Source organism: Pan paniscus, chromosome 4 (assembly GCF_029289425.2).
Source record: "Pan paniscus chromosome 4, NHGRI_mPanPan1-v2.0_pri, whole genome shotgun sequence".
NCBI lineage: Eukaryota > Metazoa > Chordata > Mammalia > Primates > Hominidae > Pan > Pan paniscus.
This window is the reverse complement of record NC_073253.2, coordinates 74091028-74104300: the sequence shown is the minus strand read 5'-3', so window position 1 is coordinate 74104300 and position 13273 is coordinate 74091028. Positions and strand designations below refer to the sequence as shown.

Here is a 13273-nt window from a genome sequence, read left to right as displayed (position 1 = left end):
GTATACGTTCTTTCTTACCGTTCTGGATCAGTGTTTACCCCTATAACTGGTTTAAGTCTGTCCAAGACTTTACTCGCTGCCAGCAGCATTGTGCCATCACCTAAGGAACATAAGACAAAATACAAGACATAACCAGATTTCTGTTATAAATCTAGTTTTTGGCCATTTTGAAAATCAGTAGTTTTAACAATCATACCCCACCCTGCTAACTGCTATAGCCTATCCCACTCCCTTTCTACCTATTATACCTTTGGATTCTCTCTCCCACTCTAATCCAGGATTTCATAAGTGGCAAGATTACATTTAGGCAGAATAATTCTTTGTTGTGGGGACACTGTAGAATGTTTTAGAGGTAGTCCCTTTACATACTAGTAGCACCCCACAGTTAGTAACCACTAATCTAATCCAAAAATTTCTATTAGCCAATCTTCTTTCCTTCTCCCATAACACCAGTCCAAATTCACAAATTATTTTAATAAAAACATATCCAATGTGTCCAACTTCAAATTTTTCTCTTCAACACCTGCTGTCAACTTAAAGCTTTAGAAACAGTAGCCATTAACTTAATGATAAAGTTCAGAAAAAAGTAAGTACAAGTATACTGGGACCAAAGAGGAATAGAATTTACTTCATCTCATTAAACTCTTTATCAACTTCATTTTTTTCTTAAAACTGCCATAATTATACCAAAATACAATAACTGATCCTTTGAATCATATTTGAAGTTAAATGCATACCTTAAATACACACAAGGAACCTCATAGTAACGTCATTCATTTAAAATGTAGCCTTGTGTAAAACAGAAGTTTTAAACCCGATCGTAACAATCCAAAAATGTGTTTAATGGTAAGACTCTGAAGGCTTCAATATAGCTAGACCCTAGGGTATCTGGAAATAATGTGTATTAAACATTTGTATATGCCAACATCTTTACTTCTGTCAAATTATTACCTCCTGCAGCTATGACAGCATCTGCCCATCGAACAGTCTCTTCATCATATTCTCTCCTCTTTACTAGACGAACCTCAATTCCCTCATTCCTAGGATAAAAAAGGAAAGGTTATATGAAATTTCCACTAATAATATATATAACAGGGGTATGTTTTCTGAGAGGCAGATGATTACAATAGAGATGTAAAATAAATTTGTGTCTTATAAACAAATTTACATGGAGCTTTATAACATTATCTTTGTTTTCATTTAATTACAACAGCCAATTAACTATGATAATTAAGGAAGCATATGAATAAATCGAAAGTTATATCCCAAATCTCCATGTGCTTTAAAAGCTTTTATAACCACTAGTGAATAGCAATATTGGTTAGAATTTCATTTTCTCTACTCCTTCTAATGCTTAAATTCATAATACAAAAATGGTCCAGAAGACTAACACCTTAGAGTGACAATTTTTTAAACTATAAAACTGAATGGCCATTATTTTAAATCCAACAAATATTCATTGAGTACCAGACACCGGAATAGTGACTAAATACTTTGTAATTCACATGTTTCTCACACTGACTCTCTTGTACACATATAATTGTGTTTAGTTCTGAATTAACTGAAGTTTCTGTAATTTTTGGACATAAGTTTCTATAATTTTCAAACACTCAAAAATATTATTACAATGAACACCCATATAATCCACTAGTCTGTTTTAATAAATAAAATATTATACAGTTGAAGCCAGCTGTGTAACTGAATTAACTCTACAGAAGATGCATTTCTCTGGAAGACCAAATAATTGAAAACACCTGTGACATTTTCAGAGAACAATAAATTTTTCTTTCAAGATGCTATAAAATCAGATCCATTAACCTTGATATAATTTTCTGAAAATGATTTTATAATAACAATCATCACTAAAAATCTAAGAATGGGCTGCTAGTACAAAATAAAAACTGGAAGTCCTGAATATAAAATCCAACCCAAGACCCAATCCCATAGACTTACCGTAAACTATCTATAATATGTTCTACATTTTTGGTGTGAATATGATGTCGTTCAAGAAGTCCACTGTAACTAGAGCCTTTCAATGCAAGCTATATCAAAACAAAAGAAACGTTGTTTTACTAATATATATTACACATGTTCTAATATTATGATTTTTAAAAGCCCCATATAAAATATAATTTTTTAAAAATATATTTTAATAACTACCTGTGAAACCTACAAGTACAAATTGAACTAGAAAGCCTGATATCAGAAAATTATAATTTGGCTTTAATACCAAATACAGCATTATGTTTTCTGAATCATATAGTCACCAGGATCTCAAAATCTTATGTTTTACAGCTTAAGTTTTTTATTTTTTTGATGACTTTTTTTTTTTTTTTTTGAGATGGAGTCTCGCTCTGTCGCTCAGGCTGGAGTGCAGTGGTGTGATCTCGGCTCACTGCAAGCTCCGCCTCCCTGGTTCATGCCATTCTCCTGCCTCAGGCTTGATGACTTTTTAACACACTGCATATGGCTACTTGATGACCAAAGATAAACTAATACTTGTAGAGGCGGTTAGATGACCTTTGTTCCACTTGGATTTGCTTCTCTCTTGTTCTCAGATTTATAAACTCTATTTGGAATTTACCTTACGAAATCTAAACAAAGGGCTGACTAGCTCCCTTAGAAAGGATAACTTACATATACATATATCCTTCAAGAATTATTTTTCCTAGTTGGAGTAACATTTTATAACTATCTTACCATTAAAATTTTTTAAACTATGTTTCTTATGAATAATCCATAAAGTAAAATGTAGAGAAAAAAGTTCAGAAATATCCTTAGTGAACATCCATTTAATCACCAAGTAGGAAATTTGTCCACTAGAGTGAATGCTAGAATTCAAAAGTGTGTTATTTGTACTTTCTTTGCTCCTCCGAATTCCTTTATACCTTTCCTTTCCCTTTTTCTTTTCTTTTTTTTGTTCTTGAGATGCTGTCTTGCTATGTTGCTCAGGCTGGTCTTGGACTCCTAGGCTCTAATGATTCTCCTGCCTCCGTTTCCCAAGTAGATGAGATTATAGGCACGTGTCACTGTGCCCAGCTTATACCTTTCCTCTTTATGTAACAAAATCAGTCTTTCAAATACCTGTCTAGACATGATTTTTTTTTTTTTTGAGACGGGGTCTGGCTCTGTTGCCCAGGCCGGGGTGTAGTAGTGTGATCTCAGCTTACTGCAACCTCTGCCTCCCGGACTCAAGCCGCCCTCCCACCTCAGCCTCCCGGACTCAAGCCGCCCTCCCACCTCAGCCTCCCAGGCAGCTGGGACTACAAGTGCACACCACCGCAACCAGCTAATTTTTTTTTTTTTTTTTTTTTTGGTAGAAATGGGGTTTTACCATGTTGCCCAGGCTAGTCTCGAACTCCTGGGCTTAAGCAATCCACACACCTCAGCTTCCAAAAAAGCTGGGGTTACAGGTGTGAGCCATCACACCCAGCCTAATATACAATCTCAAATATTTTGTTTTAAATCATTACTTACCGAACTATAAAGTAAAACTAATTTTTAGACAGCATTTTAATACATATTTTACTTTTTAAAGGTTATAAAGAAAACACTAACAATACGGAAAATGCATATTTAAAGAAAATTGAAATCAAATATAATCTTATGGCTCAAAATCATTAGTGTTAATATTTTGATACCTACCTTCCCCATCTTTTGCCTACGAATACTGGGTTAAGAGTTTTTAAATAGTTTTGTCCTTGCTTTGTAATTTTCGTATGTTCTCACAAGAGAGAAGCTGAGGAAGCATTTGGCTATTGTGAAAATTAATTAATAGATGTTAACTTAACAAGATATACTATAATTGATTAGACAGCCTGTGCCAAAATTTAACGCCTAGCCAAAAGCCTCATTAAACTTAGACTAAGCAACCAATGTCAATAATTTTTTAAAGGAAAGCACTGACTATGATAATAACTAGAAAAATCCTTCATTTAATTTAATCAACAAATCAACATGAGTCAGTAAGGTTTGAAAAACTATTTTAGAGTAGAATTTCTTAATATGGACCAACATAGCATGAATATTCAGATTACCACTATCATTACCCAGCTACAGATTGACTAAAACGGCACTAACCACCTCTCAGTGAGTATGGACCACTACCCTCTCCCTTGGCAATCTCTAGTTTCAGGGCTTTAAAAGAGATCTATATGCTGATGCTGATGATTCCCAACTGCTATCTCCCAACCCGGCCTATCTTTAGAGCTTCAAATACATTTATTCAACTGCTTATTTGACATCTTTCTTTGGCTATCTAACAGGCACCTCAAATTTAGAGGGCTAGATATTGAACATGCTAGATACTGAATACTTGAAATGCTATTATTATTCATTCAGTATCTAGCACGTTCAATATCTAGCCCTTGATTTTCTGGCCCAAGAATTCCCCACCTATGGCTTAAGCCAACAGTCTAGAGTCACAGCCGACGCCTCCTTTTTTGCTTATTTCCACATCCAATTACTAAATCTTATATTTGATCCAAGCACTTTTCTCTTCTTCCCCTCTACCACTCATGATCTCACACGTGAACCACTGCACAAGCCTCTGACAGGGGTTCCCTACTTCCACTCTTGGCACCCTATAGATTATTCCGAACACAGAAACCAGAGAGACCACAGCATGTCTCTTCCTCAGCTTAATGCCCTTCTACAAATGGCACTTTCTTCCTACCAACTCTCAGGCTTATGCCACCTGACTTCTGCTCCTTTCTCCTACCTCATTTTTCCTCCCCATTCCCAACACTCTAATCTCTTTGGTCTATTTTCACCAAGCTCTTCCTTTGTACTTGCTGGAATGCTTTCCATCCCTCCACCTAACTCTGACTCTTTTTAACCCTGGGGTGCCAGGACTGCTGAAACAGCTGCTGCTGGTGCTGCCCTTGCAGCTGCAACAGCCACCACTGCCAATTACTCCTTCCCAACACCTGTTAATTCCCTTTTTTGCATTTACCACACCTAAAATTTCCTGGTATTTTTTAAAAATCCCTTTGAATCTCCTTACTAGAATATAAGTGCTGGGAGAACAGTGATCTTACTTATCTTGTTTGCCATTGTTCCTCGGGGCCTAAGTACTAGCTAAGTATTTGTTGAATGAACTCATGCATATATTTTCCAGAAAAGCAAGAATAGTGCAGAAGCAGATGCTACAGAAGATAACCCAGAAAGTGACAACAGTGTGCAAACCAACCCTTAGAATTGAGGAGAGTTAGATTAGTTACTATAGTATATTATTTTGTTATAATTATCTCTCACAATTCCACTTTAGGCGTGAACACTTTACACAGCTAGAAGTTAAGCTCTAAAAAAGTATTCATCTAAATATTTGACTGCCTACTACTGTGTTCATTTAACTACTAGTTGAACTTAATCAAATGTATTAAACAAGGCACTGCAAACTGCCAAAGACAATGATAACTAATTCAAATGCACAATAAGCCTATTACAACAGTTATATCTAATTTACCACTTCTACTTTAAATAAAACTTCAAGGGTAGCTGGCCCTCATACTTCAATTCCCTATCCAGGCTTTTTACCTTATGTTCCAAATTTTGGTTTGGACAATATGGAACATGTACCCAGGAAAAAAGCACATAAACCTTACTGTGTAAGCCCTGTAAATGCTAGTCTGGTAGTTCAGAAACTTTTATGCTTACTTCCTGGCTCTCGGCAAGCCCCAGGAAAATAAGATACATGGCGTTGACTGTTAGGGAACTTTGGCTTGAGATGGCGAAAGGGTCTGAATTTGTGGGAGAAAAAGTTTTGGAGAACTAACAAAAAACTTCAAGTTTTCTATGATTGCTAACAATAATAAAATTCCTAAAATTCCAAATCTAAATACAAAGTTCAGGCAGCATCAGAATACTTAACATTGAAGCAGAAATGTCAGTTCATAAATTCTTATTCCCACTCAAATTTCTTCTTGTGAACTAATTTTCTAATAAGTCATCCTCAACATTCATTTAGAGAATGTAAGTTCTTATTTTCTTTAAAGGCCTCGCTGGTTGGGCTATTAAGCTTTATTAACATGAACTGGCTAAACAAGACAGATAAAAAATAAGAAAATCACTTAATAAACAGCATCAATTAGAAAGGCTTAAATCACTATTCAACTGGCTTTAATTCTTCCTTTACATTCAATCGCCACAGCCAGTGAGTACTGAAGTCCAATAATTATATTTGTTTAAAAGGCATATGCAAAAGCTGGTAAGAATTTCTTGCTAAACCTTTGAAAATAACATGACTTCAAATATCTTAAAACACTCCTTTAATCAGACAAAAATAAGAACACATGATTTCTTAGACAATGTCTTACCATTAAAAGGTTAGAGAAATTACTGAAATTTAGAACACATTCCCAATTCTCTGCAATGTTACACAAATTATTAGTAACAGTCTTTAATATTTTCCCCAAAAACCTGTTAATTCTTCTCTCCATTAAAATAAATAAATAAATAAATAAATAAATAAATAAATAAAGATTCACCAGGACACTTGGAAAAAGCAGGTGACTCCATGAGATCTACAGACAGACAGACACATTTCAATATAAGCAAGAGTTTCTCCTACAGAATCTCCGAAAGCCAAGATCATGTCTCCCCACACAGCTCTGATATTAAAATAAAGCACAACATGTAAGGAAAAAAGCAAGATTTTGAATGGATAGATTTAGCACACTTTAAGATCCAGATGTGATAGTTATGCTATTACCTAAATGGTTTATAACACCTTTATTAAATTATCACAGATGGTTTTACTTATCTAAAACTAAATTTATTGCAATTACACATTTTTAAGACTTGTTTTACTAGTCAGTTGAGTATTGCTATTTTGTACTCTATGTAATTTCTATGATAGCTTAATAAGGGAAGGAGTTAAGTTTTTTTAAATTTAACACATAATAAATGCACAAACTTTTGAGACAATGACAGTTCAGTATGTCAATCCACTAGGCATAATTTAGGCACCCTTAAAAGCATACACATTTAACTAAATGGTACTCTAAGTGTTACTCAAAATTGCCTTAAAAAGGTTAACAGCACCTAATCAACACCTAGATACTCAACCATTCACCTAACATGATCAGACCTAGTGCACTGAACCCTAAAGACTTCTTCACATATATTTGGTATTTATCTTAGATCATCTCTATTCCACTTACTTTCTCCCAGGCTCTCACCTTTATTTTCCCCAACGTTCTCTATTTCTGCATTCCTCTGTTAATTCTGTTGACCTCCTCCCTTGATATTGCTTGAGGTTCCAACTTTGGTTTTCTTACCTGCTCTCACTTCATTTTCTCTGAGTTATCACCCCACTCCAGGAAACTCACCTACCAAGTATATCCCAGTAACCTTGAAATCTATACTGTTAGTCCACGTCTCTTGATCTACAGCCTCGAATTTTCAAATGCTACCTTTACATCCATCCACAGATAGTTCAGGTACCTCTCTCCAAAAATATCAAAACTTGATTATATACTCCCCCTCAAATCTGCTCTTCTGAGTCCAATTTATCAGTTAACAATAGCATCATTTACATGAGCAACTTAATAAATCCGTGTCACCTTTAATTCTTCCTCACACTCAATGTCCACAGCCAGTCAGTAGTGAAGTCAAATAATTACATCTGTGAAGTGTTTTGACAATCTATGTACTTTAAGTTCATGCTGCCACTGCTTGAGTTCTGGACCACACCAACTCTTATTTGGTCTAATGCAAAAGCTTGCCTCCAGATTTTCTAAACTAGTTCCTTCTTCAAAAGTCTTTGACTAATTCCCATCCCCTAACTAACCTTAACACCACCACATTTTGGGCGTCGTATGAAAACAAAAGCCAGTTTTCATACAACGTCCAAAATGCTGAAATCTCAGAAAAATTGACCCTCATCACCCAATTCCTATGGAGAAAGACAGGCTGAGCAAGGGTTGTGTTCTACCATAAAGAGTTTGAAAACCACTAGGAGATAAAGCTAACTCCTTGGCAAGAGACTTACCACCTTTATAAGGTCCACTCTACCTGTTTGGCCTCAATATACTATGATTTTCAAATTGTCTTAAAGTGCATTATAAGCTGGTCACAATTTAATGATCACAGCCAGCATTATCATTAACTAGAAAATAAAACATACTAGGCTAAATTCTTCCCTGTTATCTTTTATTTAAAATATATTTTTAATTCTTCCCTGTTATCTTTTATTTAAAAGATGTTTTTATAAAACATACAAGGCTAAATTCTTCCCTGTTATCTTTTATTTCAAATTTATGTACTGAGTCACAATGTAAGATATCTCTGATTATGGATCACAGTCAGTTTTGAGTTCTTTTGGTTGGCTACCAGATGAACTTCACGCAAGTCTTGCTGTTCTCTCCTTCACACATAAAAATTCTTCTGTATTTTTCAAAATTTAATTCAAACATCCTGAAATTAAAAGATACCATTTCACCTTCATATTAGCAAAAATGTTAAAGTCTACTAAGTGCTGTTCAGGAACCCACTAAATGCTTATGGAAAAAATTATTTGTACTTCTAATTACAATATTTTTTTAATAATGGAAAAACTGTGACTAACCTAATTATTCAAACAATGAAATATTGCACAGCAGTTAAAATGTATTAATGGGCCGGGCACGGTGGCTCAAGCCTGTAATCCCTGCACTTTGGGAGGCCGAGGCAGGCGGATCACCTGAGGTCAGGAGTTCAAGACCAGCTTGGCCAACATGGTGAAACCCCATCTCTACTAAAAACACAAAAAATTAGCTGGGCATGGTGGCAGGCACCTGTAATCCCACCTACTAGGGAGGCTGAGCCAGGAGAATCGCTTGAACCTGGGAGGCGGAGGTTGCAGTGAGCCAAGATGGCGCCACTGCACTCCAGCCTGGGCAACAAGAGGGAAACTCCGTCTCAAAAAAAATGAATTAACACGTATCTACACAGATAAGTTTTGAAACCAATAGTAAATAAGAGAAGCAAATTTCTAAAGAATAGGCACATATTCTAAAGAATAGAATTATCATTGACTAACTTCTAAAAGACACACATGATGTTACACTTGTTTATGGATACTGTCATATTAATAAATGTAAAAGCATATGTATGAGAACAATACACTTAACTTCAAGGCAGTGGTTACCTCTGGTGAGGTAGGGAGTGGGAAAAGTTGGATGCATAAGGCTTTAGTTGTAATATTTCCATTTTTAAAATTCTGAAGCACATATGGCAGAATATTAATAGCTGTTAAGTCTAGGTAGCTGAATACACAGGTGTCTTGTTACTTTCTGAAACATTTCTATATGTTTGAAATATCTCATAACTGAAAATCTAAACTTTAAAAAGATCACTAAAAATCTACTTAAAAGTTGGGAGTGGGGGAGTCTTTTCTCCCCTTCATCTCTACCCTTCCCAAATTGTTCTCTCCCTTCCCTGTACTCCCATGGATCACTTATAAATATTTATAATATAATGTAATAGATGTTTCCCATGTATTTGGAAACTGTTTACTAATCTTTGATTCTCCAGGATCCAGCAGGATGCCTAGCAGTTAGCAGGTGCTCAAAAAACGGTTTTGTGAACAAATATTTAAAAGTGACACTTTAAACAAATTAACAGACTTCCTGGATATTGCCAATAGTGACACTGTAGCAAGTACTTTTAATGCAGATCATAATTTTTGTAATTATTTTCTCTATTACTTTGAAATGATAACTTCTTTAAAATTTTGGTTAAAAAAACACTACGCAAGCAGAGTTAAAAATCAACATATTTTTAGTTCACTTAAGTGATCTATCTTAGTAAAGGAATCTACTTTGGAGTTAACCAAATCAATGCCATTTCAGGTACATAATTTAAATATATGTAACATTTACATAATGATCATTATTGTGGCTAAACTGGAATTAGATTATGCAGCTTTAAGTTAAATTATGTAAATTGTAAATTATTTCACCTTTCTAAAAATTATGTGAGAAAGGAAAAGCAGGTATTACTATAAATATTTCAAAGCCAAAGAGACTGATACAGAGAGGTTAGGTTACTTGCTCAAGATTACAAAGACATCAGATTGTGCTTTCAGGATCAAAACTCTGATTTTCTGCTGTTAAAGTAGGATTTGTCTACTCTGTTATATCCATGCAGCCACATACTACTAACATTCCTACATTAGCCATATATCTTACTCCTGCTTGAGAACTGTGAATACTCATTAGGCCACTAAGCCTCAATTGTGATGACTAGGTTACATAACTCAAGAACTATTCTGTTCTTTATCATGACCTAATTCTACCACCTTTCATTTAGGAAGAGGAGAGCCAATTGGATGAACCCTCCTTCAATGCAAATGTTTTACAAAGATTGGTCTATTTTCCTGCATAATCCATATCTAGTGGTTTATTATGAAGAAAAAATATATATATATAAAATAAATTTTCCTAAAGCGTGAAATAACTGGCACACTTGCTGATATTTTGAAATTATATATTTCCGTTGTATATTACAAAGTTCACTGATAGTGACAAATAAAGTCAATTTACACTTTACTAGTTGAGAAGAGATTAATGTGCATCAAACACTTAACTATTAGAACTTAATTTATATAATTAAAAATATAGGAAAATGATAACAGTGAAAAATTTTGTTATTTGCAATCTCATGGCTGGTCACATATTTGTAGTTTTTAAAACCTCCCCCTAGATAACGCTTATATACAGTGAAGGCTGAACATCAGGGCTGTAAAGCATGTTGGTCAATGATTCTCTAATGGTGACACTTCAGCTACTGTGATATTTAATTCTTTTACATCTTTGTGAGTTTCCTATTCAACTGCAAGTATTTATAGAAAGGGAGTATACCTTAAACCTCTGTTTTCCAAGTTGTGTTCCACAGAATTTAAAACATTTTCTGCTCCGCCCCACCAAAAAGAATCCCATAGTCAAATAAAAATCATCTTTTGCTTGGGCTCATGTTTTTCAAAGACATTTAACCTGAAACCTCTATCAAAGAATCCAAAGCTTAAGGCTTAAACTCTGACTTAAGCTTTCAGCAGCTAACATCTGGAAAGACAGACAGCTGGTAATAAGGCCCTGGACTAGAAGGAAGCTGGTCCCCAGGCTCAAGGAGAAAAGACCTAAAAATGATCTTACAGAACATCAGAAACATTTTACTACTTTTTTTTAGTGGAAGTATGGGGGTGGAGAGGATGATAAAGGAGATGCAATTCTTGCCCTCAAAGAGTTTACAGTTTAGAGAAGAAAATAATCACAGATAAGTATTATGAAGTGAAGAATGCCTAACACAATCTTGGTAGCCAGAGAAAGGCAGAGGCACAGCAAGGTTACCAAGGATGGCATCCTGAGAGAGTAATGTCTGAGCTTAACCTCAAAAAAAAAAAACAAAAACAAAACAGGAATTGGATAGAGGAAGAAGAGCATTCAAATCAAAAGAGGCTACAAAAGTAGACACATAGACACTGAGAGATGCAAATTCAACCACCCTGAAATACCATCTTTCACCCACCAGGTTGGCAAAGACCCAACAATTTAATAAACTATGTACGGAAAAATAAGTCCCCTTATACAGGGCTGGTGAAAGTAAAAATCTGTATAATCTCTAAGGGAAGCAATTTGGCCAAATCTGTTAAAACTTTATATGCACAAGGCTTTTGACTCAACAATTTCAACTTTAGGTATTTGTCTTAGAGCTTGATTTACATGCATATAAACACAAATGTTATTCATTTCAGAATGTGTTTAATAGCAGAAGATAAATTAGGACACAAAATAAAGTAACATACATACTATTTTTAAAAAGAATGAGAATGTTCTTTATGACAATCTCCACAAATGCTGTTAGGCTAAAAAAAAAGGCACATAATAGCTTAAATAGTATATTATCATTGAATAAAAAGAGATGAGGCAAAGAAAAAGAATATTTCACTGTGCTGATTTGTAGGTATAGGTTGCTTCTGGAAGAAAACACAAGAAATTGATAATAGTTACTTCCAGGGACAAAACTGAATGACAAATGACAAGTAACAGAAAGACTTCTTTGTATAATATTTTGTATCTTTTATATTTTGAATCATTTTATGTGCTACTGATCCATAAATTAAACTAAATCAGTACAACATCTAATGGAAATTAACACAGTTTGAAATTGCTAGAATATGAAATTTAAGACAAGAAGTGATCAGAAGTGAAGCTCAAGAGGTAGCCAGTTCATGAAGGGACTTATCTGCCATTCTAAAGATCATGAACTTGAGCCCACAACTGTGTTTCTCAGTTTAACTGGGGACCACATGCCAACCAGGGATAAAACACATCCCTGGAATTCAGCCGGAGTCATTAATTTCAGGTGTGTACTTCATAAAACCAAAGTCTGGGAATTCTCCACAAACTGAGTCAGAGTCTTGCGGGGCTAAGGTTCAGGTGTCTGCATTTTAACAAGTACTCTTGGTGACTAAAGGGTACAGGGAGCTTCTGTGGAGTTCCAAGCAAAAGAGAGAAAGGGCCAGATGTTCACTTTAGATAGACACTCTGGTAACTGTGTCTAGAAGATTTGAGAGGAGCAAGGATTCAGTTAGAAAGCTCTGGCAGTACTCCAAATCATGCTCTTTAATTTGATTAACAATCATATTGTATGTAATATACTTATTGCATACAATGTAGCAAAAGTATACCACCTGACAAAAGTATACCATGGTACGCTTATTGCATACCCTGTGGCAAAAGTATTATCTGCCCAAGTGCTACAACCTAAGCCACAAAATCTTCAGAAAACAAAAGGGAAATCCAAGGTGCTACACCTTCCAAGTCATCTAGTTTAATCCAATAACACGGCAGACTGTTAAATGAAATTATTCTATCCCATTATGAATTTTAAAAAACAAAACTAAAAATAGGAGCCAGTAAAAGGGTTGCCGAGTTGTGAGACCTGGAATGATGGAGAGGAGGGCAGAAACTGCTGACTTCTTATTTGTTCTACATTAAAATTTTTTTTCCTTATTCAGTTCCCCATCCCTGGTGACAGGTGAAAAAGAGCTTTAAATAAAACCTTTTTTTGACCAATGAGGTATGTTTCTGGTGTCAAAATCTTTTCCAAGTCAGTTTTGTTTCATCTAGAGTTCTAATTTGTGTCAAGGACCCTGTTAATAGCAATTGCACATTTACCAACAGCTACATCTCTTAATGATGCAAGTAAATTGTAATAATAGTTTTACTGGCCTTTGAAAGGTCATGAGACAGTAGAGGTAAAATGTTTGACCAGAAATCTGATATCACAA

The 13273-nt window shown here is 35.0% G+C and overlaps 1 protein-coding gene across 4 annotated transcripts in view; it reads right to left on the bottom strand.

Annotated features, from left to right (window-relative positions):
- Positions 1-13273, bottom strand: part of NADK2 (NAD kinase 2, mitochondrial) — a 49305-nt gene that overhangs the window by 32680 nt on the left and 3352 nt on the right. For all 4 annotated transcript variants that reach the window (XM_008956044.4, XM_034960172.3, XM_034960169.3 and 1 more), the window contains exons 2-4: positions 1954-2042; positions 952-1040; positions 19-100 (exon numbers count right to left, since the gene is read on the bottom strand). In XM_008956044.4, the coding sequence (XP_008954292.1) occupies positions 19-89 (71 nt within the window). In that variant the 5' untranslated portion in view covers positions 90-100; positions 952-1040; positions 1954-2042. The remainder of the gene's footprint in view (positions 1-18; positions 101-951; positions 1041-1953; positions 2043-13273) is intronic.